At 40.9% G+C, this 26,539-nt stretch overlaps 1 protein-coding gene across 6 annotated transcripts; it reads right to left on the reverse strand.

Moving 5' to 3' along the window:
- Positions 1-1,229: 1,229 nt before the first annotated feature.
- On the reverse strand, positions 1,230-25,170 carry MAP3K8 (mitogen-activated protein kinase kinase kinase 8). Of its 6 annotated transcripts, XM_036453375.2 has the most exons (9): positions 24,364-24,440; positions 21,985-22,222; positions 19,135-19,493; positions 12,667-12,834; positions 9,736-9,997; positions 7,978-8,084; positions 3,845-3,997; positions 2,671-2,917; positions 1,230-1,749 (listed from the first exon to the last, which is right to left on the reverse strand). In XM_036453375.2, exons 3-9 carry the CDS (start codon positions 19,468-19,470, stop codon positions 1,619-1,621), a joined length of 1,404 nt encoding a protein of 467 aa, XP_036309268.1. In that variant the 5' UTR covers positions 19,471-19,493; positions 21,985-22,222; positions 24,364-24,440; the 3' UTR covers positions 1,230-1,618. The 6 variants fall into 6 exon arrangements, with proteins under 6 accessions (XP_036309268.1, XP_036309304.1, XP_036309295.1 ...); XM_036453411.2 differs by lacking the exons at positions 21,985-22,222; positions 24,364-24,440 and adding an exon at positions 24,750-25,170; XM_036453402.2 differs by lacking the exon at positions 21,985-22,222 and having other exon boundaries at positions 24,364-24,470.
- Positions 25,171-26,539: the final 1,369 nt, after the last annotated feature.

Genomic DNA, 26,539 nt, shown 5'->3' on the forward strand with positions numbered 1-26,539 from the left:
CATAGGTGGGGGAGGGCATACCTGGTGGCAGCCTCATGTCCCGGTGGTGCAGGTCCGCACCCTCACCCCTGCCTACCAGCTCCTGTGCACACACAGCCTGTTGAACAGTCGTGACTGGGACACCATTAGGACCAATTAGCATATTACCTCTTTATGTATATGGATTCACTCAGTAAATGATGGACCCAATCAATCGTTTCCATTAGGATTTGGTGTACATGACTGAAATCTACCTTGTACAAAGGCAACTTAGTTATTAACTTGGCAAACACTAATAGGCACAGATCATGCAAGTATATATTCACATTAGTATAAATGTAGAAAAACAAGATCCAAAATAAAATCAGACTTAGCCTAAACTAGTGGCTTACAATTTTTTTTACCTCAAGTACCAAAGGGACACAACCCAATCCAGATTTACAACAACTTGATACAGTGGCAATAGAAGAAGAGAGTACATACAATTTGCAAAGCTTTCAAGTGTTTTTTGCCTCCTAATGATACATGTTATTAAATATATACCCTCAAATATATATCCCAACACCTGGAACTCCCCCCTTCAGTCCCAGGTTAGAGTCACACAATTCACAATAATAATGGCAAAATATTGAATTTATTCAGTTGATTTGACCAATCATACTGGATAAAAGTGTTGGTTTCATTTGCATGATGTAAAAACATACTTTAAGTAGATATAGTCACATATTTTACAATATTAAAAATGTATATATGAAAGAGTCATGAAGGCATTTGATATAAAACATACATAGTATGCTATTTTATATACAAATGCTTAAAAGAAAATAGAATCATAAGAGTTACAAAAGTAGCATCAGTAAGAATTGACAAGTTTCCAGTTTTCATAAGGTCACATTCTCATCCGTTGGGATGTACAGAAATTATGTGGTTTACACAGTTTTATCCACATTCAAAACATCATGTTTTAAATGTTTAAGCATAGCATGTACAGTACAAAATGTTTCCATAGGAACATAACAGAACCCAGCACTAGTGGCCTGTTGTCAGATGGCTCCTCACTAATCAGTTAGCCATTTGCAAGACACTAGTTCAGCTTATTGCTACAATATTCAAGTTGCTCTATTCACCCAAATATAATGACTTTAATTTAAACTAGAATCTACTGACAAAAGCCCAAAGAGTTGGTGTATAATATACACTAATATATACAAAATTTAACAACTATTTAACAAGTATTTACATTTAACAACTACTCTGAGTTAAATGAAGTTCTCAGACTTAATTTAGAACCAAGAATAGTAATTTTAGGCTAATATATTATTTTTGTAATTGGTATTTTTAAAATTTTGAGCAAAGTGCACAGTTTATGAAATCAGTCACCAGAAATGATCCATCTAGGAACATTTAATTCCTCCCCTTGAGTCACCCCACCTGAGAAATGAGAACTGTCAGACCTGGCAGACAGGGCAGGTCCACAAATAAAACACCCAGGAGCCATGTGGAGTCACATTCATCAGTCGTGGGAGCCCACAATGCCAGCTAATAAACGGCACAGTTCACTAGACGAGTCCCTGTGTGAAATCAGCAGAACTAGCTTCCAGGAGCTTAAAGCTGAATATTAATTTAGAGCAAACGACAATCAGCCATACTCTAACGTTGGTGGGCCCCGGACAAGGTTGAAATAGCCGGCCAGGGCTCCAAGGTCTATGTAGAGAGAACGTTGTCTCTTTAGCATCTCTGATTCTTCAGTGCTTCCTGTGCATGAAGAATCTGAAAAGGGAAACATTGAAAAACTAAAATAAATGACCAGGAAACATGTTCAATAATACATAATTGTTCCTTCTACCAAAAAAAAAAAGTAACCAGGTTGGGCCAAATGAAATAGCAGTTAAGCCCTGGTTTTATTAAAGAGCTATAGAGTTGAACACCATGGGCTAATTTGTATCAGATTTCATACACAAAAGAGTTTTAAAAAAGAGTCAATACAGCAAGAAATTAACTAGAATTCCTGGCATGTTTTCCAATATCCTAGATGATACATTTTAAATATGGAAAAAGTCAGACAAGAAGCAGAAAGGCAAACAAGCATTCCAGGCTTGACATCTGGATTTGGATCTAATAATAGTAAAAATGATACAGATTTTAATAACAAAAATAGAAACTTTGCTCCACCCACATTCAATGCTCCTGTAATATGTATGGATTTCCCTAAGTGGGAAAGATTCATAGCTGACAAAAAGATTTTAAGCACTAAGCACAGGAAGAAAGAAAGGCAAATTGACTTCACACTCAGGATTTTATGTGGGCAGAGCAGGGCCATGATGTTAAGCAAGGACTGGTGTGGCTTACCAGAACTCAACTTAAAAGAACCCCACTCTTTACCAGCTGCAAAACTATCATGCCTGATTTGCTTTTAAAGGCATATGATATTCTCTGTTGCAAAAAAAGCATGTTAAAGGCACTTCACAATAACTGTGTTGCCAACTTTTGCACTAAAAACCTGTTATAGCTTGCTCGTAAATTAGCCATTTTTTTAGATGCTTTTGCTAACATTCTTCCTGAAATTTCTCAAACAATTCATGGCACTCAATAAATCATTTTTTTTCAAGTGCTTTCATCAGTTCATTCAGTGGTGTGATGTAGACAAAAAGGAGGGAAGCCAGAGGTAGTTCCACAACAGGGTGTCTATACCTGCAATGTTCTCAGGAAGTTCCAACTCCTTCCTGCTCAGCAGCCTCTTCCGCTCAAAGAGGGCAGAATCCAGGCTCTGACAGCGTGGCTGGTCCTCTCTGGGAGGGTTCAGGGCCTCGTGTTTTAGTAGGTCAGCTGCCCTCGGGCGATGATTGGGGTTCCTCTCCAGGGCAGCTTCTATTAGCTCCCTCATGCCGGGACTGCAGTCATCAGCAATATCCTCTAATGGAGGGGCCTGTTTGTGGATCTATCAATAAACCAGCCATCTTAGCATCAATATATGAAAACATACTCTCAATAGGAAAAGTATTCTAGTAACATAACCTGGGAAGTCACTGGTTTCCTACCTGCAGCAAATACAATTCATATCCTAAAACAAGTTGCCCTTTAATTTCCTAAGGACACTAAATTAAACCCATCTTTTGGTTCAGTGCAAAGATACAAGCTGAATTCGAATAAACAGTGGCAGCTTTAAACCCTGAGTGGCCAGATTATTATGATCTCTGAATGCATAATAATCTGGCCATTCAGTGTATATCCTATATACACAATGTATATCCTATATTCATTCAGTGAATGAATTCATGCATGGGTGGGGTCTAGCAAGTCAGGCCAGGGGAAGGGGTCATGGGCGGTTTGTCGGCCTGCCTGCTGCTGGTCGAACTCCTGGTTGAGGGGACAATTTGCATATTAGCCTTTTATATATATAGACTAGTCACCCTGTGCACAAATTAGTGTGCCAGTAGCTCTCTGCTGCCCTCCAATAGCTCTCTGCCCACTTCCCCGCCCTCCAGTAGCTCCCCCATCACCCCTGTTCCCCGTCATAGCTGCTGCCCTGCCCCCTCCTGTAGCTCTCGCCACCAGCTTGTAGCTCACTGCTCCACCCTCCTGCTGATCCGTGATCCAGTAGTTACAAGGTCAGTCTTTACGCTTCACAGAGTAACAACCATTTGCATATTACATCTTTATTATATAGGATGTCTAACAGAATAGCATATAATGAATGCCCAATGTACATTTTAGTGAGTTCCCACTAAAATAGCAATGCCTTCTTTGTAAGAATGGGGCTTTCTCATTGGGTCATAGCTCACTCCCAACCACTCAGAAAGGAGTGCAGCACTCCTGAACAGGTGGAAACCAGCCCAGTGCAGCCCTCATTGACCCCCCCACTTACTATATACAGGTAGGAGGGATAAGCTGAGCGAGGGTAGCGCTTCACCCAGGGTGGAGTGCCTGTCTGCATGTGGATTAGCGTGGCCCCCAGGCTATAGATGTCGGCTTTGGTTGAATGGCCCCTGCACAGGATCACCTCTGGGCTCATGTAAATCTGAAGAAAAAAAAAAAAAAAAGCAGAAAAAATCAGTCTCACATCCCTCGCTCATCTGGGTTTCCATTTCCCTAATCCAGTTCTGGAAGCTGGCTCTTCCACTGCTACCATATCTACTGCACGCTTCATCCCTTCATGAGAGCGCCATTGCCATGTCCCATGAGCTAAAGAGAGTAACAGCCACCTGCGGCCTGGTTCATCGAAGTTCTGAAAGGCACTGATGCATGTTTCTGCTAAAACAATAGTTCCTTTCATATTTAAATGAACACTACAAATATTCTTCTACACCTAATGTTTGTCACTAAGTTGCAGTAATAAAATTTAAATAATAAAAGTCGGCAAAGTCCACATGATATAAACACTGATCACCTGAAAGAGAATTTTTTAAAAGTGCAGTGTTTTAAATGTGATCCTAACTAGTCATTTCTATGAGCTAATTATTATTTCTACCTCCCACGGAGCTCAGTGACAAACACTCAAGGCCTTGCTAACACTGTGAAAGTTCAATGTGGTTTCATGAGTTGCTGCTGGGAAAGTAGGACTTGGTTTATAAATAGCTCCTCTAAGCAGTGTTTGTTTCTAAACCTGAAAAAGAGAAAACAAGAGCAAATACTGGTGTGCAATGATCTGGATTTGTGGCTGGTCCAGGCATATCCTAGTTAATAAGATTTAACTCTTAAGTAATTTTTATAGTGTCTGTTATTTGAATATTGAGGAGGGGGTAAGTGTTCCCAGAATACATTTCAGAATAAAGAAGAAAAGAACTGGCTTAAAAAAAAAAAAAAAAAAGAAGAAGAAGAAATTGACCAGTTTCCTCATCTAAACGCTGCTCAACTTCTTACTACAACACATTTCTGAGCTGGTTTGCTTTTCAACTATCATCTATCTATCTATCTATCTATCTATCTATCTATCTATCATTTATCTGTCTCTCGATCCTTCCTGCCTTCCCTCCCTCCTTCCCTTTCAGCAAACTGGCCAACCAAACTCCTTGTTCTCAAACTTCCCCTGAAGCAAAAACAGATCCTAAAAGACTTTCTTACTAAATATAATCACAAAGTTATACAATAAATGCAGTGGTGAGAATTAACTGTCAGTAGGAGATGCCCACTTCCTCCCTGCAGACTCCATGTGACTATACATTTGGGGACAGCAGTATCCTGTCCACCCAGTGACTTGGCTGCAACCCCTCAGGCAGATTTCTCAGAGCTACATGGCTCAGTGGCTCAGAGCACCTGCTTTCTCAAGTTCTGTAAGAGCCAGGACAGCAAGGTCAGGTGATCAAAGACTCTGCAGACTTGCTGGCTGAAGACATGAAACAGGCCAGGTGGGACCTGGGTGAGGCTCACTGAGTGGCAGGCCCTCAGGCTTGGGCGCTGACACAAAGGAACCGAGGTGTCATGTCAGGAGTTAAGGCACTCACTTCTCAGCACATTTATTACTGAGGAAAAGAGACGTGTGTGTGTGTGTGTGTCCACGCATATGATGATTACATATTAACTTACATAAAGACCAAGCACCAAATGAGAAGAAAATAAATTTTTTTTAAAGTACCATGCTGTAAGTGATTCTAATTAGCTATTTATATTCATTATTTATTCTTTCTCTGCATGGTGTAATTAAAAACAATAAATTGAACATATACCCTGTATACAGGGGTGGGCAAAAGTAAGCTTATAGTTGTAACACAAATAAATATTATAATAATGAATAAATAATAATACAAGAATTCTGTGTTTCACGTACTCACAGCTATAAACCTGCTTTTTTCCCCACCCCTGTATGTATTATGTGGTTACAATATAATGTTCTGAATGTAAATGTTAGAGGGGGGGTATCAAACACAGGTGACCAGTGTCTGCATTGAGGAACTATGTACAGGTAGAAGGGACAGGCCGATCAAGGGAGCGCTTCACCCAGGGTGGGGCGCCTGTCTGCATATATTGCAGGAATAAAAAATCATGTTCAGCTCTGAAGTCACCAAGTGAACAAATTCTAACAAGAGCAAATGTGCATGCTTGACTTTGATGCACTACTCCTTATTGGCTCTTTAGTATGAGGCTAAAAACAAACTTCCTGAAAGATTTCACTGGTGACATCACAAACTTACTCACTGTTAAATTTCCGCTCCTGAGTATCATATAGTTATTGAAATACAGGTTGATTATAACTATAAACACTAAACACTAAAGCCAGCTTAGTAATTCATAAAAAACAATTTACATTTGGAGAAAATAACTTAACCCATATACTGTTTAGGAGTGAACACTATGTTATTATCTTATACTCAGACACACATCGTTTTTCTGCTAGACTAGAGAATCCCAGAAAGGGCCTGTTTTCCTCCAGACAACGCAAAATGTTCAATTTGATCACACTGCCAGGAAGAAAAAGGTGTTTTCCATCTTAAATACCATAAATAGTTTGTTTCTCAAGCTGGTTCCAGGAAAAATGGTACACTGTCACATATCTAAACTTCTGACTAATGCAAAATATGCTGGAAACTCTCTCCCCTTAAAAAAAATGTCTAAGTAGTAAGTCTTAGATTTTGTGCTTTTTCTTAAGAAGTATTCTTAAGACCTGTGACTAAAATATTTAAAAAGTGTGCAGTTTTCTCCTCTGAATATTATTCTGCTCAAAGATGACTATCAAGATTTTTTTCTCAAATCTTTTCCAGAATAACTTCAGTAATATCAGCCAAAACAAGCCTTTCTTCTGCTGCTCAGGAGAATCTTTGCTCTAAGAATAAAAAAGGCTTACAAAATCACGTTTTGAAATAAATATTTATTTATTTTTTTGCATTGCAACCGAGTTCAGTGCAACCAATATACCTACCAGCTAGACTATGAGTTGTTATTTGGTTGAATAAAGACTAACCTGGTAATCTTGAGGTAAAGAGGCAGCCAAGAGCCCTCTCTCCATTTTCTGGGGGCACTTCCAATAGAGAGAAGGGCATTGGGCTGGGTGGCTGATAGTTAAGCACCTACCATAGTGGACAGCGGTGAAAGAGGCAACTACTATTACCATTTACCTTCCCAGTTTTATCCTACATTGTCCATCATATGCAAAAATGAACTCTTTGATCTGTTAATAATTCAGGTCAATTTAACATAGCTTCTTTAATCAAAAAGTACCACTAAGTGCATGATCCTTAATGACCTTGTCCCATGTTTCATCCCTGGTACCTACAATGGCCTGCCATACAAAAGATGCTCAGGAGGCACTCACTACATGAATCAACTATTCAGTTTAACAATGTGAATGTTAAATTAATATATTATTTGAAAGCTCATGAATGCATTTCTCTGAATGGTATTTAGATTCAAGAAAGTTTTGTTTTGGTTTTGCTTTATTTTTCTTCACAAATATAAGTATTATTACTAGTTTATATCTTCAATAAGATTTATTTATGCTATAATAAATAAGATTTATTATAGGATCCCTATGATTAAAGTTTGGCCTACAACGTTGTCAGTTCTTAATATTATCAATGACCATAAAAATGATGGCTGAAAATGAACCAAATCAATATTATTAGTTAAACTAAGAATATATATATACATATATATATGTTATATTAAAAAGTTATACAGTGGTTATATCTTAGATTTTAGACTCAGAAAAAAATTGGATTCAAGTTCCAGATCTTTAGGTAGCTGAGAAGCTTTGGGCACTTGATTTTTATCTCTTTAATCTTATTTCCTTATTGCAAAATGGGAATCATAATAATATTTGCCTATAATAATAGTGTTTACCAATAATAGGATTGTTGTGAGAATTAAAAAATATAATTCATTTAAAGTGCTAAAATAAGTACTTGGCACAGAAAAACTACTCACTAAATACATTCCAATGATGATAAAAATTTAATGCAATGGTTTTTCTAACATTTTTTGTCCTTTCTGCAGTAATGATAGACATTCTTTTTTATTTTTACTCTTAATAAGATATCAGTCATTCTTGTGAGAATATAATCATACCTCTGTTCCACGGAGGTCCTTAGGAAAATAGATCTCTTCAGTCATTTGAACACTTAGGCCAAAATCTACCAAAACGGCTTTTGTAGACATGAAAACAATGTTGCTAGCTATAAAGAAAGGAAAATGTTTAGTAAATAAAATGAAAGCATTATCTAAAACAAGTCCCAAATTAGAATAGATTAAAATATTTTCCCTTCTGAAATGGAGGTAATATATTCAAAAGAGAAGGCTGAGAGTAGGTAAAAATCACTTCAAGTCTGTCAAGAATTCAGCCCATATGGACGTAAATGATTGCAGCCACTAATAATGTTAAAGGCACAACAACCAAGACATAGAAACAAACTAAGACCGAAGCATGGATGCATGGAACAGACTGACATACCTAAATGTGGGGGTGGGGTGGGGGGACAAGGAGATATAAACCAAAGAACTTATATACTTATATGCATAGCCCATGTACACGGACAATAATAGGGTCCTGAAGAGCTGAGGGGGAGAGGTGTTAGGCAGGGGGAAATGAAGTGGGGTGGGGGGGGGGGGAGGAATGGGAGACATCTGTAATTCTGTCAACAGTAAAAAAAATATTAAAAAAAATAAAATGTGATATACAGTGTCTGTGTGTGTGTGTGTGTGTGTGTGTGTGTGTGTGTGTGTGTGATGGAATATTATTCAGACATAAAAAAGAAGGAAATCTTGCCATTTGTGACAATCTGGATGGACTTTGAGAGCATTATATGCTAAATAAAATAAGTCAGACCGAAAAAGACAAATATTATGTGATCTCACTTATATGTGGAGTCTAAAAAACCAAACTCATAAAAACAGAATAGACTAGTGACTACCGGAGCCAGTGGGTGGGGAAAATGAGTGAATGTGGCCAAAGGATAAAACTTCAGTTATAAGATGAATAAGTCTTGGGGATGTAACATATAACATCATAACTATAGTTAACAACACCATATTGTATATTGGAAAGTTGCTAAAAGGGGTAGATTTTAAAAGTTCTCACCACCAAAAAATAATTATAACTACCTGAGGTGATGAATGTGATAACTGGTCTAATTGTGGTAATCATTTTGTAATATATATATATATATATATATATATATATATATATATATATATATAATCATTACATTAAACTTACACAATGCTATATGTCAATTATATATCAATAAAGCTAAAAAAACACATTAATGCTCAAGAGCTTGCATTCCCAATTCTATGATATAAACATACTATTATTAAGCCACTTTCTAAAAAAATAAGTAAATTTCCTTTTTTCCCCCAGTAAAAGTACTGCCACTCCTATTTATCATTAGATATTAAGGATCCATAGTGGGTCTCTCTTGTTGTTTTCTCCTCACCTTACCCCTAGAAAGCAGTCAATAAAGGCTCATTGAATGAACTATTGCCAAATTGATGTTTAAAACTTAAAAGCTACTTGTTTCTCAATAAGATGTGGCTGTATGTGTGTGTGTTTTTTAAGTAAATTGGTATTTTAAAAGCCAGAGGCAGTACTTAATAGAAGTGTGGTTCTAGTCTTTTCCACAATTGGATAATCACCCTTCCTATGACACTGAAAGTTCCCTCTCTTGATTCTCAAAGGTGTTCAGAAGCACAGTGAAGGGCAAGGTGCTCCAAGGGAGCTGTGTGCCCTGCCCTGCCATTAAGACTCCTGAGAGTGAAGGAAAGAGCCCATTTGCCTCCTAACTGGTCTCATGAAGCTGAAAAGAAACATATCCAAGGATAACTCACGTTTAATATCATGGTGAATCACTTTCTTTGAGTGCAGAAAATCAAGTCCCTTGAGAACATGCTTTGTCACCCAAATAATTTCAAATTCTCTCATTGGTCCACAGCTCTCCAGTTTCTCCAGAACAGACCCTCCCTCGCCTGCTTCCATGAAGAGATGGACAGTTTCATCCCATAGGACTGCGCCATATAACTCAGCAATGTTTTCATGCCGGAAGCAAGCCTGGATTTCCACATCAGATGGCTTAAATTGATCTACTGGGATCTAAAACACAAAAATGCCAGTAAGATTCTGAACAACCCCAGGACAGTGAAAATATATATATAAAGTTGGCTCTCCATATCAGCAGATTCTGCACCCACTGATACGGAGATTCATCTAAAGAATGTGAGCATCTGAGGATTTTGGTATTTTGGGGGTTTCCTAGAACCAATACATTCAGATGCCAAGAGATGACAGTAATTTAGGTCAACCCACAGATCAAAGACAAATCAATGCCCTCAGGGATACCCTGATCTGCATAAAATTGTACTGCTTAGTTAAAATAAGGTTGACTTGAGATCTGACTTTACATTATATCAGCTCTAGGTAAGCAATTCAAAATAAGAAAATAAAAAGCACAAGAATGTATAAGTTATTATTTTCATTTAGAGTATAGAAATCCAATCAAAGAAACATTTATGATTGAATTAAAATAGCTAATTTCTTATCTATTATATACTAGAGCCTGGCGCACAAAATTTGTGCATGGGTAAGGTCCCTGAGCCTGGCCTGCAATCAGGGCCATCTTCCCCAGCTGCCTGCAGTTGGCCCCATCCCCACCACCACCATCACCCCCAGTTCCCTGTTCACCATTCGGTGATTGGTTCTTGATGGCCGGGGGTGGGGGGTAAGGGGGAAGAAACTGAGATATTGGCTGTTCCTGCCTACTCCCCTGCCCTGCCCTCTGCCTTGCCCCCGCCGTGGGTGGTCATCAGGCAATCAGAGCCTGCCAGTCGGGGAAAGAAACCAAGAGGTGGTCATTGTGCCTCATAGTGACTGGTCCAGCGGTTGTTCCAGTCATTCTGCCGTTGTTCCAGTCATTCTGCCGTTAGGGTCAATTTGCATATTACCCTTTTATTATATAGGATGTAATTTCAATAGCACTTAGATTTTAGTCATATTTTCAATATTTCATGTCATAAAATAATATGTCTTTGGTTTATAGCTCATGCTTTAACAATGCATTTAATATAAGCACTAAACATCCATTCTATAGAAAATCAAGTCATTAATAAAGAAAGAAGTAAATCTTTCAGTTCAGACAGGTGTGACATGTCTCCAAAATATAGTGTTAGAGGAGGAAAACAAGACACAGAAGTACATATATTATGTCTCCATTTGTCAAAATTAAAAAAAAAATTAACTATACAAGCATAAGTCCATAGACACTTTCTGGAAGGGTATGTAAGAACCCATTAACATTAGTTCCTTCAAGAAAAGGGACCTCATTTATTAAGCTTACCCTCTTCTAAATCTGTCTGGGGTTGTTAATCATCTTATATGTTTTTATTTTTTAAGAAAAAATATATAGTTTAAAAATTAAATATAAGTATTAATAAGGAAAGCAATTCCACAAAGCTATTTTCCCATGCCTTTTATGATGAAACTGAAACATAGGACATTTTGGTTCTAAGATCTTTATGTCACCACATGCTTTTAAAAGAACATGAATATATCCTCTCTAATTGCAAGCTTCAAGTGGCTTATTATGACACCTGTTGTTTTTCCTTCTAACACCAGATATTCTACCAAATCTTTATGAAGGAACAAATAAAGCTAACATATTGTCAGTCTTTTAGTTATGATAACAGAGATTGAGATGATATTCAGTAATTATTTATTTTATTTTTGTTAAAACAAGTGAGTTTATTTTATTGCAATATATTTTATATATTTTAAAATAAGACAGACATACATAAAAGTGTAAAACTAGTTAAGTACTAAACTCAATGCTTTATTAGCTGAACACACCCATATAACCAACATCTAGATGAAGAAACAAAATTACAGAATTCTCTCAGCACCCAGAAACTCCTTTGGACCCCTCCAGTTACTGCTCCTCAAAAGAGCCCACTAACCTCATTTCCAACAGCATAGATTCAGTGAGCCTATTTTTTGGCCTTTATATAAGTAAAATCTCATACGGTAGATCATATTTTGTGTCTGGCTGGTTTAGTACAACATAATGATTATGAGATTCATCTACTTTATTATCATTGTAAGTCATTTATTTTCTTGGCTATTCAACATTCCATTGTGTCAATATACCATATTTCAGCAACTGGAAACTTTCCAGTTTGGGATGGTTACAAATAGTGCTGCCATGAACATTCTAGTACATAGTTTTTGGTGACCACATGCCTATCAGTAGAACTGCTGGGCCATCAGGCTTGTGCATGTTCAGCTTAGGTAGATACTGCCAAACACTCTTCCACACTGGGGGCACCTCACCAATAACTGGTTAATAAGAAGAGATGGGATCTTTTCAAGAATGGCCTATTTAAGTTCAGCCCTTTAATCGGCAGTCCTGGGAAGCCTTTCCCAGCTTCTGCTTCCCTGCCTGGTCCGCTCCCCAGGGGGTGGATTAAAGGAGCAGCACAAGGATCTGCTCTGCAGGAGAGCTCCCCTCTGCTCCAGCCCACCACAAGAGAGATTACGTTATCCAAACTGGTGTTCAATTAGCCAGCACTTTCTTTTTTTAATCATGGCAAACTACATTAAAGTCAACTATGTACTTGGACAGATTTAGGGGCTGAACAGCCCCAGGAGCAAGCAAATCCATAAAATACAGATGCTTTTGAATAGGGCAACCTTAGACAGGATCCAGTCAAAGGCTAACAAGTTTTGAATAAAGCAATGCAGTTCACTCTGCCTGGTTATAAAGAACATACCAGTTTGCATGCCATTCTTTTTTTAGTTTTTATATCTTGCGCTAAGTACACTTTTCCAAAGGCCCCCCGAGGAATGAAATCGGAGCCAATATTCCTGTACGTCAGCTTCCAGGGGATGAGGAGAACATCAGAGTCTATTTGATAGCGTCCATTTTCGGGAGTGATTACCTACAATAAATAAAAATGTGGTAAGGTGAGAATTCCAGCAAAATCCTCTTCTAAGACCAGCCCTTTAAAAACAGTTTACTTTAGGTTGCATTCCTCCATGTATTGCCACTGTGTGTAATCCTAACATTATACAGACTATATTTAGAGGTTTAGCCAAGACAGAGAAAGCATGTAACAGAAACACATCCATCCCTGGTCAGACCTGATCAGATTTCCATCTACTGGGGAGACATTCATTGCCAAATAGAATTTTAAAAATAATTTATCTAAGGGAGCATGACTACTGTGTCCAAGAGGCTGAAAATAAAGATTGCATAAATATAAACTGTGCCAGCAAGTTGACTTGCTCCCCATTAAAATATACTAACCTGTTAGTCCACATAGCTATTACTCAGACATGATGCATATAGAGAGAGTGTGGAAATAAACTGATGATCATGGAAGATTCTGGAAAACAATGTGTTATGCCAGAGCTATGAGTTGACAGTGCTACCTAAATAAAGTAAGGGCGGAATTATTTCTCATCTACTTACTCATTTAATATTTATTGAGTGCACAGTATGTGCCAGGCACAGTATTTGGAGCTGAGGGGGCTGCTGTGCAAGAGATAGATGATCCCTAACCTCCAAGAGTTCAGGACAAGAGATTCTGAAACCAGTCCACTCAAATTCAGAGATATGGTCTGACAGTGGTGTTGGTTACAAGTGTGTGCATTTATCAAAACTCATCAGACTACACACTTAAGATCTGTGTGTTTTACTGCATATAAAGTCTATCTTGATTTTGAAAGAGTAAACAAATAAAAAGAAAAATAATTAAAATTAAAACAAATTAATAAGGCAGTGCACAGGAGCTGACCTGGAGTACAGGCCTAAAAAACATCACTAAAGTGTTCTTTCAAGAGATAAAGTGTCTCAAAAATACAAGTTTTTCTTGTAAGTATAATTAGTAATGATATGACTGCAGATTATGAATTTGGGAATTATGAAACCATCAAGGCAACATCTAGTTATTTCATGTACAGACAAAGCAAAGGGGAACTGCAGAGCAAAGGAGGAAGAATGGACACCTGATTCATGTGCAGATGCAGGAGGCTCCTCACAGGCCTCCACTCCGGGGATGGTTCTAGTAACCGTAAAGGCTATTCACTCAGTCTCCACTATTGCTAAGCTTAGCCGCACAGTCCACAAGCAGACGTGCTCGTTATTAGTCAGGGAATGAAACAGAACTCTAACATTTAGAAATGTGAAGTCAGTAAATTAAAAAATTAAATATTTACTGAGCATGTCCTCTGTGTAGGATTCTGTGCAGAGCTCCAGGGAAATGACTAAGGACAGACCACAGGCTTGGCTTGTTTGAAATATGACCTCCTTTCAAGAAGTGTGTCACCTCAAGTTACTGGGGGGTCTCTTTTTACAGCAAAGAACGTGATGAATCCAGTCGCCTTCCACATTTAGACAGAACCATGCTCACTGCATTCAATCATACTTGAATACTGCCTTTCTTGCCATTAAATATTTACACTGTAGCCTCTCAGTCATCCACTTCAGTGTTTAATTCACTTTTGTGAAAGCTTTACTTTTGTTTAACCAAAATTTGTTTTAATACAATGTGACCCAGTGTTTGTTATTCTATCCAAGAGGACAAAAAAATAATAAGAGCAGCCATATATTGAGTGCTCATTGTCAGCTAGGCAGTGTGCTCAGTACTTGAACATTACCTCATCCAAGTCTCACAACAGTCCTACGCAGTGAGTACTATTTTTATCTCCAGTTTACAGATGAGAAAACTAGCTTCAGAGGTTAAGTAACTCACTAGTTAGTGACAGAGTCAGGATTCAAACTTGGGGCTGTCTGCCCCTAAAGTCACCACTCCTAGTCTTTGGATGACAGCCTTTTATCTTCCAGGAAGCTATAATTAAAGCTGAGCCATGATCAAAACCCAGTTATTAAAGCCTATGTTTACATGTCACTGAGCACACCTTACCCTCTTTGGATCAAATCCTACAAGTACCTTCGCCTCCATGTCACAGTCTCCCACATCCCAGGGATCCCTTCTGAATGTCCCTCAAGTTCTCCACAGCCACCTCTGATGTAGGGGGTGATAGGCAAGTTCTGACCCCTTTGCAGTTCTGCACAGTTCCTGGTTTTTCCCCTGGCCCTAGACCTTCCCTGTTTGGGTTTGAGATGTTTTCCACCCTTTTTTTCTAGGGGGCTCTAGATCTTTGTGTATCTCTGTGCTGCTTATCTCTGCCAGTTCTTTAAATGGTCAAAGCCTTATTTAAGTGGAGACATTATAAGCTCCAGATCACTGTCATAGATACCAGATAACACTGGGCCAGGAACAACACTTCAGAAAAATCCTTAGGTACTTCAGTGAAAATAAATTCCCGGAGGGACCTATGTGATGTGGCTGCTGTGAAATGGATGCAACCTTGGGCTATATTAAGAGCATATTCTCTAGAACAGAGGCACAGCTGGCTGGCCACACCACAAATGGCCTGCCACATTCGTGTTCTGGGCTACAAGTCAGGCACAGCACAGGCTTGACTTCAGAGGGCACTATCCAGATGATGATGGAACCCGACACTAAAATACATGAGAAGTAGAAGACACAATGAGATGTGTTTGTGAAAGAGGAGAGAAGAAGTGGGGAACATGCAATTTTTAAAATATTGACAGGATAGTCACAAGGAAGGAAAATAACAGTTATATACAACAAATACCAAAATGGCTTGTGTTCTTTCAACACTCACTGTTTAAATAGGTCCTATGCCTTCATCATTTGTTCTACCAACAACCCTCTAGAGTAAGTGCTGTCATTGTTACCCATTTTACAAATGAGTAAACTGAGACCCAGATGGGGTGTGATAAGTAGTCCAAGGTCATATAACTAATCCATTTCAGAGCTGAGATACATATGCAAGAACTTTAATTAATGAGCCTGCAATCTTTACCACTACTCATCACATTTACCTTTTGATGGCCAAAGAATACAAATAGGACTAAGAAGAGTCAGAGATGGAATTTAGTTTTATTGAAGAAAGGACTGTCTTACAATAAGAATTGGCCAAATAGGAAATTAAATGCCCCACTACATCTTGAACTCTTCATCACAGGAGATTATCAAGCATAGACCAAAATCCTCCAGCAATTATTGAATTATTGGAGATGATGGGGGATAGGGGAGCGGATCATTGGAGATGATCCAAGCTTAAGACAGAGGAGGATTTAATTTGTTAACTTTAAGGTTTTTCCATCCCTGAGAAAGCTGGAATCCCATGACTAACCCTGAGGAACAGCATGCAGAATCTCATACCACATCTGGGCCCTTCAGCACCCCATCACTATAGTCAAGTATTTGAAAACCATTTTAGTTTCTTCATCCCAGATCAGGTTATTATGAATTGGTCTAGATTATAAAGTTTATGAATAACTTGTGGCACTCTTACACAAAGCAACCCCTATGATAGTCTCCTAAAGCTTCCTCCCTTGTCCTGCTGGAAGTTGGTGAAATCTTTATGAAATATTTTTAGGAAAAGAATACACACCTGCAAACCACCATTTAACATGCCTGTGCTTCAGGATATTTCTGTAATTCCTGTTCCTCCACCCTCATTAACTGATTAACTCTGCAGGCATTGTGGTGATTGGATGCCTGGAAGACATCATGTCTCTGTCTCCGGGCCTTTGCACATGCTATTCTCTTCATCTGGAACACTCTCAGCTCCCCATCCCCTTCATCTGGCTGACTCTAACTCAATAACTTGGGCATAAAGTCTCCTTGAAAGCATCTCTGACAATCTCCTGGCCAACCTACCCCATCTCATGGCTGTGTGAGGTACTCTGCCTGACCATCCCCACAGCAATCATGATGTAGCTGCATTATAATTACCTGTTTACTTGCTTCTTACAATCACCAGGCAGTAAGCTACCAAAAAGCAGTTCACTACTGTATCTCTAGCATTTAGAAAGGCACCTAATACATTGTGGATATTCCAGCCATGTCTAGCATCCACTTGAATGAAAGCATTTGGTCCATGGAGAGATATTCTTATAAATAGATCTTACCATGGAACCAATCTGTTTGGTAGATAATTAGCTGTCGTTTTGTAAAGCAGAGAGACAGACCAGCAAATGAAGCCCAAAAGAAAAAAGTTTTGAGGATGAAAGGTGCTAAAAACAAACGTTGCCTCAATAGCATCTCACTCAAACTAGCTATGATCAGAAATGGAAAGTCACAATTTCTATGCCATTATTCATGAAACACAGAGCTTTGATAGGTTATCATAGTCACCGGGATTTATCTGATCCTTAAGGTCAGTGACAGGAATGTCAACCACAGCCCCAAAGCCATCGACCAGTGAGGCACAGTTAATTTCTGTGAATTTTAAGTTTTTCCTGTTATTCTGTCTTGTTTTTAAGTTTTCTTGCTTCATATTTTATAGTCTTGATCATTTTTAAAAGAAAAAAATCTTTTTAAGTTTTCAAGATCTCTGTCTTTTGATATGTCCTAGTCTTAAATTTTCTCTAAATATAGATTTGTTCATTTACAGTTATAGGCTCAATGGCAGGAAATGTCATTTTACTCTTACCCTTAGTTGATCTAAAATTTTCACTTCCTTTAAAAGTCTTAACTTCTCCTTTTCTGCATTAGCTTTTGTTTAAACTCCTCATAATTTTCCTAAATTCCCTTCTGTACATTCCCTATGAAGGTCTATGTCCTGTCTCTCACCAGTCTGATGGACCAGGGGAAATGTACCTAAGTATCTACAGATTTACAAGCAAGAGTAATTTGTTTATTCTGCATGCTTTCTTTTAAAATGTCTATTTTGACACACAAATATGTAAAGAAAGAAAGAAAGAAAGAAAGAAAGAAAGAAAGAAAGAAAGAGAGAAAGAAAGAAAGAAAGAAAGAAAGAAAGAAAGAAAGGCATAAACAATTACATTTGTCATTATAGACTTATACATAATTTTGAACCAGAGTTCTCTATCTGTATCTAAGCTAAGAAAATCAGGTATTGCTGCTAGTTCAATGATTAGCAAAAGTAATATTCTCAAGGTAAAGTACTTTGTCAACCATTAAATACAAAATAAGTCACAAAACTATGCAAAATGTAACATTCCTCCAAATTGAGCTACAGATGAACACAACTGACTACTAACAAAACAATTCGCTATCTAGCTGACCCAAGTCACTGTGTTGTTTTAAACTGAACGAATGCATATGCAATAAAAACAAAATAATTAAGTAATTTGTCTAGACTCTACTGTTCAGCTCTGACCTTCTCCTCACATTAGCCATTTTGCCATTTAGATGCACCAAAGGCAAGGGAGTCACTTTCATCAATAAGCATGTTTGCAAGTTACCCCCTACTCCTTTGTAAATTATTCTTTTTTTTAAATTAGATTACCTTTAGCCAGCACCTACATTCACCTTTGACATATTAAGAGACTGAGAGAATCCCAGGCACACCTAAACACATCACCTGACCTACTCTTGTTGTCACAATGTTTTGGATTATTTGCATACTTGGAATGACAAGCAAATACATCATTTGTCATTCATACTTTACCAATTAAAGAGAGTGAATCTGTAGATAGCTATTTACTGCCTACAGAATACATTTCTGCAAAAATTGAATTTAGCCAGTACTGATATTGTGAAAATTCCATATGTGACAAGAGCAAAAAATTCACCTTTCAAAAATATTTATTAAAGACAAAATTTTGCCGAAACCGGTTTGGCTCAATGGATAGAGCATCGGCTTGGGGACTGAAGGGACCCAGGTTCGATTCCGGTCAAGGGCATGTACTTTGGTTGCGGGCATATCCCCAGTAGGGGGTGTGCAAGAGGCAGCTGATCAATGACTCTCTCATCGATGTTTCTAACTCTCTATCTCTCTCCCTTCCTCTCTGTACAAAATCAATAAAATATATTTTAAAAATAAATAAATAAATAAATAAAATAAAATAAAGACAAAATTTTTATTTCCCTCTCAGAAAAAGGATTCTCATTAAACCTTTCTCTTCTGCCTAAATGATGAAGGAGCTTTTTAATGAATTGTTAAATTAAAAGACACTCTTCTTCATTCCTTTTTTGTAGAACTATACTACTAAAAATTGTTTAAGTGGAACTTTTAGTGAAGATTCTTTTTGTACCTTCAACATGAAGATTCTTATAGATACTACATTTAAAAAAAAAAAAATCATACCTGGCAGCCAGTCTAACCCAAATTCAAATGCCACTCTCCATTAAACCAAGCTGTAGCACTCATTTGATCAGGGGGAAAAAACATACCATATTTAATAAAATTCCCGATTCTTGTCGTCGGTGTCCATAAAAACGCTTTGCAGTATTGGATATATGGTTTGCAAAAGCAAGCAAATCCTCCACAGTTCCATATCTGACTGATGACAGCCATGGCACATCTTGGCCACTGAGCAGCAGGGACTCTGAATTTTCCTCATTTTGATTGCTGTCTTGACACATGGTCATTAGACTGGGTTTGTAAACCGCTGGCTCCTCACTTGCGTAAAGATTTTCCATAATGTCTATTACATCAGAGACATTCAAATGTTCAATTAATAAATCAATTTCTTCTTTATTGTCGCTTCCAGTGCTCATGTACTCCATTACTGTTGTGCTTTTCAGAGAGTCTGCAAAAGAAAACAAATATTGTGTTTATTATATTTGTATTAGCATTTGAAATCAATGGGCTTCTATACGCCTTTGTTTAAAAAATGAGGGCTCTGTGACTATAGATGTGTGAATTTAAGTGGACAGAGAAAGGGACCTTAGATAACCTTTAGTCCAGCTTGCTGGCTTGCAGAGGGGAAACCTGAGATCCAAACAGCTTATTCCTTACTCACTTACTGAGTTAGTGGCATCAGCCATAGCCACTGAAAACAAACTTTCACTAAACATAAACAGGAATAAGAGCAGCTCAGGAATCCTGGGAATTAAGGCTCCTGGTTTTTTACAGCTTCCAACCCAGCTACTCCCCCATGGGGCAATCTTCCAGCATGGTCTCTGTGGCTTTTATGCATCAGGTGCCCTCAAAGAAAAAGAACTACGCTACCAACTAAAATTCAGGCCCTTAAGCCAGAAGCATGTAAAATAGATTTAAATTTAAGCAAATTGATGATAGTAGGTCAAGTTTCAGGGATAATTCTAATGCAAATCACTTAAACGGCTCATTCACACATGGGTCAATCCTCAAATCTTCCTTCTGTCAGCAATGAGTCTGAGAAAGGGGAAGAAGATTCTTTAATCTGTGAATCAGCTGTCCTCTCTTTTCTTTTTTTCAGCTGTTCTTTCTAGAGACCAGAATTTTTTAAATTTTATTTTATTGTTTAAAGTATTACAAATAGTAGTATATATCTCTCCTTTTTTCCCCCCCATTGACCTCCCTCAGGCCTCCCCCATTCCCCCCCAACACAAACACACATGCCCTCATCTCTCCACCCGTGTCTTGCATCCATTGGTTATGCTTATATGCATACATACAAATCCTTTGTTTGATCTTTAACCTCCACAATCCTCCCCAGCCTTCCCACTGTTAATCTGACAGTCTGTTTGATGCTTTTTTGCCTCTGTTATCTATTTTTGTTCATCAGTTTTGTTCATCTTTATATTCCACAAATGAGTGAGGTGGTATTTATCTTTCACTGACTGGCTTAAAGACCAGGATTTTTTAATAGTACAAAGCATACATCATAAAGTTCTAAGAAGGTTAATTTAATATCTAGATTAATGGCCCTCTAGACATTGTGATCTTACAAAGAGGCCAGGAAAGCCAAATTTATCATAAGCAAGACCTGAGTAAGGCCAACTGACTATATTAGCCACTACTGTATTTCATTTCTTATATACAAATCAGGTGCTACACCTGGGGATCTGCAAATGAGAAAAGGAAAATCAATAATGCTCAAGATTTTAATTCTATTCCAGGGAATTAAAGATAAAAATGTTTCAGAGACTTAAGAGAATTTGGAGGTCTGTATGTCTACTTAAGCTACCGTGTTCCTGAAAGCACAGCCTCTCTCTAAAGAGCACAAGCCTTTAACACATTCTACACTCAGTACAAAACGGCCATACTTCCTTAACCTGGAGCTCCAGTAGAAGATGCCAGGAAATCTTCCACAGGCAACTCACCACCCAGCTACTTGGGCTCTCAGTGAATTTCATTTCAGAAAAGACCACGAAATGTACAGATGATGTATTACAGAATTGCACACTTGAAACCCAGATAGTTTTATTAACTAACTAGAGGTCCGTTGCACAAAATTTTGCACGGGGGAAAGGAGCGTCCCTTCAGCCCAGCCTGCACCCTCTCCAATCCTGGACTCCTCCGGGACACAATCCGGGACCGCTGGCTCCTAACCATCTCCTGCCTGCCTGCATGATCACCCCCTAACTGGCCCCCTGCCGGCCTAGTCACCCCTTACTGCTCCCCTCCCCCACCAGCCTAGTCACCCCAACTGCCCTTTGCTGGCCTGGTCGCCCCTAACTGCCAACCTCCAATGACCTGGTCACCCCTAACTGCCCCTCTGCTGGCCTGGTTGCCCCATGCAGTCTGCTGTTCAGTCGTTTGGTCATCCCTCACTAACCCCCCTGCCAACCTTGTTGCCCCACACAGACTGTGTTCAATTGTCCGTCCAGTTGTTTTGGTCATGACGCCCACTGGCTTTTTATATATTAGGATATCATCCCAATAACTTTAATAAAAAAAGAAAAAAAGAAAAGAACCACACAATTTTTCTTTTTCATTAACTTACTTCACATTCATTTTCTGTTATATGAATTTGTGGTAGGCAGTTAGAGAAGTTCAGAGCAAGGATGATACAGGTCACCAGAGTAGAGAGCCTCACTTGCCTAACAATAGGCAAAACTGGGAAAACTCAAGTACTGAGGTTGCTGAACCAAGGTCCCTATCAGTCTAACACCTGGTGTCATTCTCTCTACTACCAACAAATTATGCCTTAAGAAAGAAAGCAGCATCCTGCAGTCTGACATTCTATCTAGACTCACACTCTTGGTATCAACTATTGGCCCTTCTTTTATTGTCTGCATGATCTTGGGCTAATACTTTAGCCTCTCTGTATCTCAGCTCCCCCATTTGTTAAATGGAATCATAACAGCACCTACCTCATAAGATGGCTGTGAGGATTAAAGGAGCTCAAGTGCATAAGGTGCTTGGTGCAAAGTCGGGTGCACAGTAAATAAGCTGTATCATTTGTAAGTGCTATTGTGTGCATAAAAGACACAAGGACTGATTCAGCCACCTGGCTTTGCAGATATTGCATTAGGCCTCCTTTCTTATCAGCAAATGGTTTGTGGCTACCTAGTCCCCAGCTTCTTCACAGAAAGGTTGTAAAGATTATATCTAAAACAAAAGACAAAGAAAAAAAAGGCAGAAACCTATGAAATACTTTAATGGTTGTTACCACCACAGTTACATCCAGAAAGCAAAGGAAGTCTCCTCTCAGAGAGATCTTGCAAAAGCTTGGAGTCTGTTGAGTTCTAAAAGGATTTCTATGGTTAAGGGAGGAACATTGGCCTTAGGTTTCATCGAGCCATTTAGTTGCAGTTTCTACTTGTAGAATTTACTGAAAAACAGAAGTTAAGACGAAAATAGCCTGACTTGGGACCTCACTGGCTGGAAAGTTTCAAGGCTGCTGGATTTACTTATCAAATGGCTGACTTGAGAGAAAATAAAGTTCTCAAGAGTAATGTGACTCAAGAAAGAGAAGAAAAGGTCTATACAGTTTACTAGCCAGTCAGCAGATCCAAAGAGGAAACACAGGTTATGGTTTTTAAATCCTGCAGAAAGTCTCAAGTATTTATATGTAAAACCTAAGGCAGAGGTTAAATACATATACCCTTAAATTTCATGGTGGAGGCAGAGCAGAATAAGAGGTGGGGGGAGGAAAGCAGGGTAAGAGGCAGAGGGGGTGGAGGAATGTATGACTGAGACTGTTTTTGGAGCCAGGCATAATTCCTTAGCAATGCAGGACTCTTCTCACGCAAACCAGTGCTCCCTAGGCAACCCCAATGACCAGTCCACCCACAAAATACCCCTGCAAAAAGCCTCAGCACTTTCAAGCCTAAATTAGGCAGATAATATGCTAATGATTTCTAAGTTATTCATGATCAGTACCCACGTAGAAAATGTAGATTGTGAAGGTATTCCACTTTAGCAATCAAGACCCTTCTTCACACAGTTCACAATAAAAATCCTCATAAAATTCCTACTTCTTATCAAAGTAGACAACTATGCCACATTTAGAAATGGAAAGATGAACAAATACAGACAAAATTATTTGCTTCAGATTATTTCAGGAATCATCCATAAGGCCAAAAGGAAATCCTATTTTTAAACATTAATGTCATGGCTACTTGCATAGTTAAGGGTTTCCTCACAAGTGTGAATGAAAATGGCTAAGTTTATGGGCATCACGTCTGCCTAACAAAAGATGATCATACCTGAGTTGCTTCCCATTTAAAAGATTTCTCTGCCAAACTAGCACATTGGCAGAGAAATTTAAGCCACAGAATGACGCGGTTTGGTTATATAGAAGCACAGCCACGCCGAGACCGGTTTGGCTCAATGGATAGAGCATCGGCTTGGGGACTGAAGGGTCCCGGGTTCGATTCCGGTCAAGGGCATGTGCCTTGGTTGCAGGCATATCTCCAGTGGGGGGTGTGCAAGAGGCAGCTGATCGATGACTCTCTCTCATCGATGTTTCTAACTCTCTATCTCTCTCCCTTCCTCTCTGTACAAAATCAATAAAATATATTTAAAAAAAAAAAAAAGCACAGCCACTCTGCTTCAAAATCTCTAATGCATCAACCACCTTCCAGAACTGTTGCATACTTACAGTCCATTAGTATTGGGGGCTTCTGGTGGAATCAGATTATATTCTCCTTGGCAAATACCTGAGATTTAGGCCACAGACATGTAAAGCAATTGTATGTATGTTTCTTTCCCTGTTCTCCCTGATCCTCTCCCCCCCCCCCCCCCCCCCCCCCACACACACACTCACTCACTCAGTGCCACTCTCCCTGGCCTTTTATTCTGGATCAATGTACAGTATGCTTTTCCAAAAGTGAAATAGACATTGCAATATTTCATTTAAAGACAGCTGTGGCCTTCCCTATCAACTTTTGGGATAAACTCTGTGCAAGCCGTGCTGCCTTCTAAGCATTGCTCTCCGCCCAGAACTAGAAGAATTTCGAGGTACTGGGATCGCATTACCACCGGGAAACATTTGTGAGATAACTTTTTTCCTTCCTAATAATATTCTTAGACCAAAAGCCTGGCATTCGTGTTCTGCTATACCCTTTCTTTGCCGAGTTATAAGCACGGAATTAAGTTTCAGCCCTTCAAACTGCTCTCTGCTCCGCCACCCTCACCCCCACTCCCTTTCCTCACGACTAAAGGAGCTTTTAAAGGGTTTTGCAAATAGAAAAGCGCCCATCACTGGGGCGATGGCAGCGGGGCCCGCAGCTCCGAGGTGCACTCACCGGGTCTGGCCGGGAAGAGCGCGGCGGTCGGGAGGCAGGAGCGGCGGAGAGAGGCGGCTATCTGTACCAGCGCCCCGCGCACTGCCCGCCCAGCCGCACGGAGCCGGAATCCGGGAAAGGGGGAGGAGGAGGAGGAGGAGGAAGGGGGCGGAGCGCGAGCTGCCCCGGAGCCCGTTGCGCAAGGTGCTTTCCAGCGGCCACAGCAACTGCGACCGGCGGCGACAAGCGCGGAAGCGCAGCCCTGGGGGCGGCCCGCACGCCCTCACCGCCCAGCCCGGGAGCTGCAGCCCCGCCGGGGACACCCTCCCTTTCAGGATGTGGACCGCTGAGGCTCCCCGGGGGGCTGAGGTCAGAAAGACACTGCCGAGCCCCCAACACTGAGTTACCTGCGGCCTCCGCTCTCCCCCGCAGGCCGGGCGCTCCGGCTACGTCCCCGAAGGCGCGGGCGCAGCGGGTGGCCGGCCCTCCCGAGCCCGGGGCGCTGGGGCCCGGAGGTCCGGCGGCGGCGGCAGAGGCTGGAGCTGGGCGCGGCTCGGGGGCCAGGTGCGCCGTGGACACCGGAGCGGACAAGGAGCCCAGGCGTCCTCGGTGGCCCCGGACTCGCGGCGTCTGACCGGCCCAGTGGCTGCGCGTGTGCTAGCCACCGCCTCCCCGCCCTTTCCATTTCCCCTTTCTCTCCGTAAACAGAAAGGACTGCGGGGAAGCCAGAGCCCCCGCCTGGGAAATTCCGTACCCTCCCCGCCTTTTTTGCCCTCGGGGACCCGGGCGGAGCTGAAGTCGCGATGTGGGAGGAGCGAGCATTGCTCGGAGTGGGGTGAGCCCGGAGCGCCGGGTCGGGATGCACCGCACCGGCCACCTAGGGGTCAGGGCCTGCGACACCTGAGTTTTCCCTGGGACCTGATTGGGGGCGCCCCGATGGCGGAGTTATAAAGCACCACGGTCCCCGCACCCCTTGGTCCCTGGAAGAAGATGTATAAGCCAATGAGCCCTCGGGCTGACTCCTGTGTCCTAGGCCCTGGCCCTCCCCGCCCCGCGCCCCTGGGGGACAGAGAGTGGCCAGCTGTCTGCCTTCTCTGACCCCGTCCAGATTTTGGCTCAGGTACACACACACACACACACACTCACTCAGTGCCACTCTCCCTGGTCCACACACACACACACACACACTCACTCACTTAGTGCCACTCTCCCTGGTCCACACACACACACACACACACACACACACACTCACTCACTCAGTGCCACTCTCCCTGGTCCACACACACACACACACACACACACTCACTCACTCAGTGCCACTCTCCCTGGTCCACACACACACACACACACACACTCACTCACTCAGTGCCACTCTCCCTGGTCCACACACACACACACACACACACATACACTCACTCACTCAGTGCCACTCTCCCTGGTCCACACACACACACACACACACACACACACACTCACTCAGTGCCACTCTCCCTGGTCCTCTCCCCACTCCCACACTCACTCAGTGCCTCTCTCCCTGGTGCACACACACACTCGGGCTGAAAGGGTGTTAAAGGCTGCGGCAGGCTGGGCGGGCACCTCGGGGACAAGCACCTGAAGGGGGCTGGTGTTCTCCTCCAGAAAAACCTGGTTTGGTTCCTTATTGGACCTGGTTATTTTATGTTACTGCCCATTACGGAGTGTGCCAACTGGTCTCCCCCTCCTCTTCCCAGCTGTGAGTCCAGCATTCTCTGTCCTGCTCAGAAAGAAGATCAGAGATAGTTTATAGTGCTCTCCTCTGGAGTAGGAAGCTTGGAGCCAGAAGAAAGATCTAGGGAATTAGCTCCTCTCTCCCCAAGTCCACTGGGTGGGACAGTCCCAATACTCACTGAGCCGCACCCCCCGCTCCCCCCCCCCCCCCAATACTGCCTTAGTGTCAAAAAGCACCTGCTGTGACAGACATTTGGCGATTTGGCGAGACAGCCCAGAGGAAAAGAGGCAGGCATCCCCTCCGCCTGACCCCGGGGACCTGGGCGTGCCAGGTAGAGCCCAGACTCAAAGCCCCCTCCACTGTGAGTCCACACCCTGCCCTTTCCTGAACCCAAGCTCATTCAAAACTGCCTCAAACTGGCTCTAGGGCACTCTGTTCTATCCGAAAGTGAATTGTTATTCTGACCCCAGGAAGTCACATGAGACCTGG

The sequence above is a fragment of the Pipistrellus kuhlii genome, unplaced genomic scaffold (assembly GCF_014108245.1).
Source record: "Pipistrellus kuhlii isolate mPipKuh1 unplaced genomic scaffold, mPipKuh1.p scaffold_m20_p_1, whole genome shotgun sequence".
NCBI lineage: Eukaryota > Metazoa > Chordata > Mammalia > Chiroptera > Vespertilionidae > Pipistrellus > Pipistrellus kuhlii.

Excerpts from the sequence above, each read along its gene's own strand:
- MAP3K8 (XM_036453411.2), bottom strand. The coding sequence starts at position 19,470 with ATGGAGTACATGAGCACTGGAAGCGACAATAAAGAAGAAATTGATTTA. Across the intron at positions 9,998-12,666 it reads AAAGAATGGCATGCAAACTG|ATCCCAGTAGATCAATTTAA; the intron begins GTATGTTCTTTA and ends TTTGTGTTTTAG. Across the intron at positions 8,085-9,735 it reads GATTCACCATGATATTAAAC|CTAGCAACATTGTTTTCATG; the intron begins GTGAGTTATCCT and ends CTTTCTTTATAG.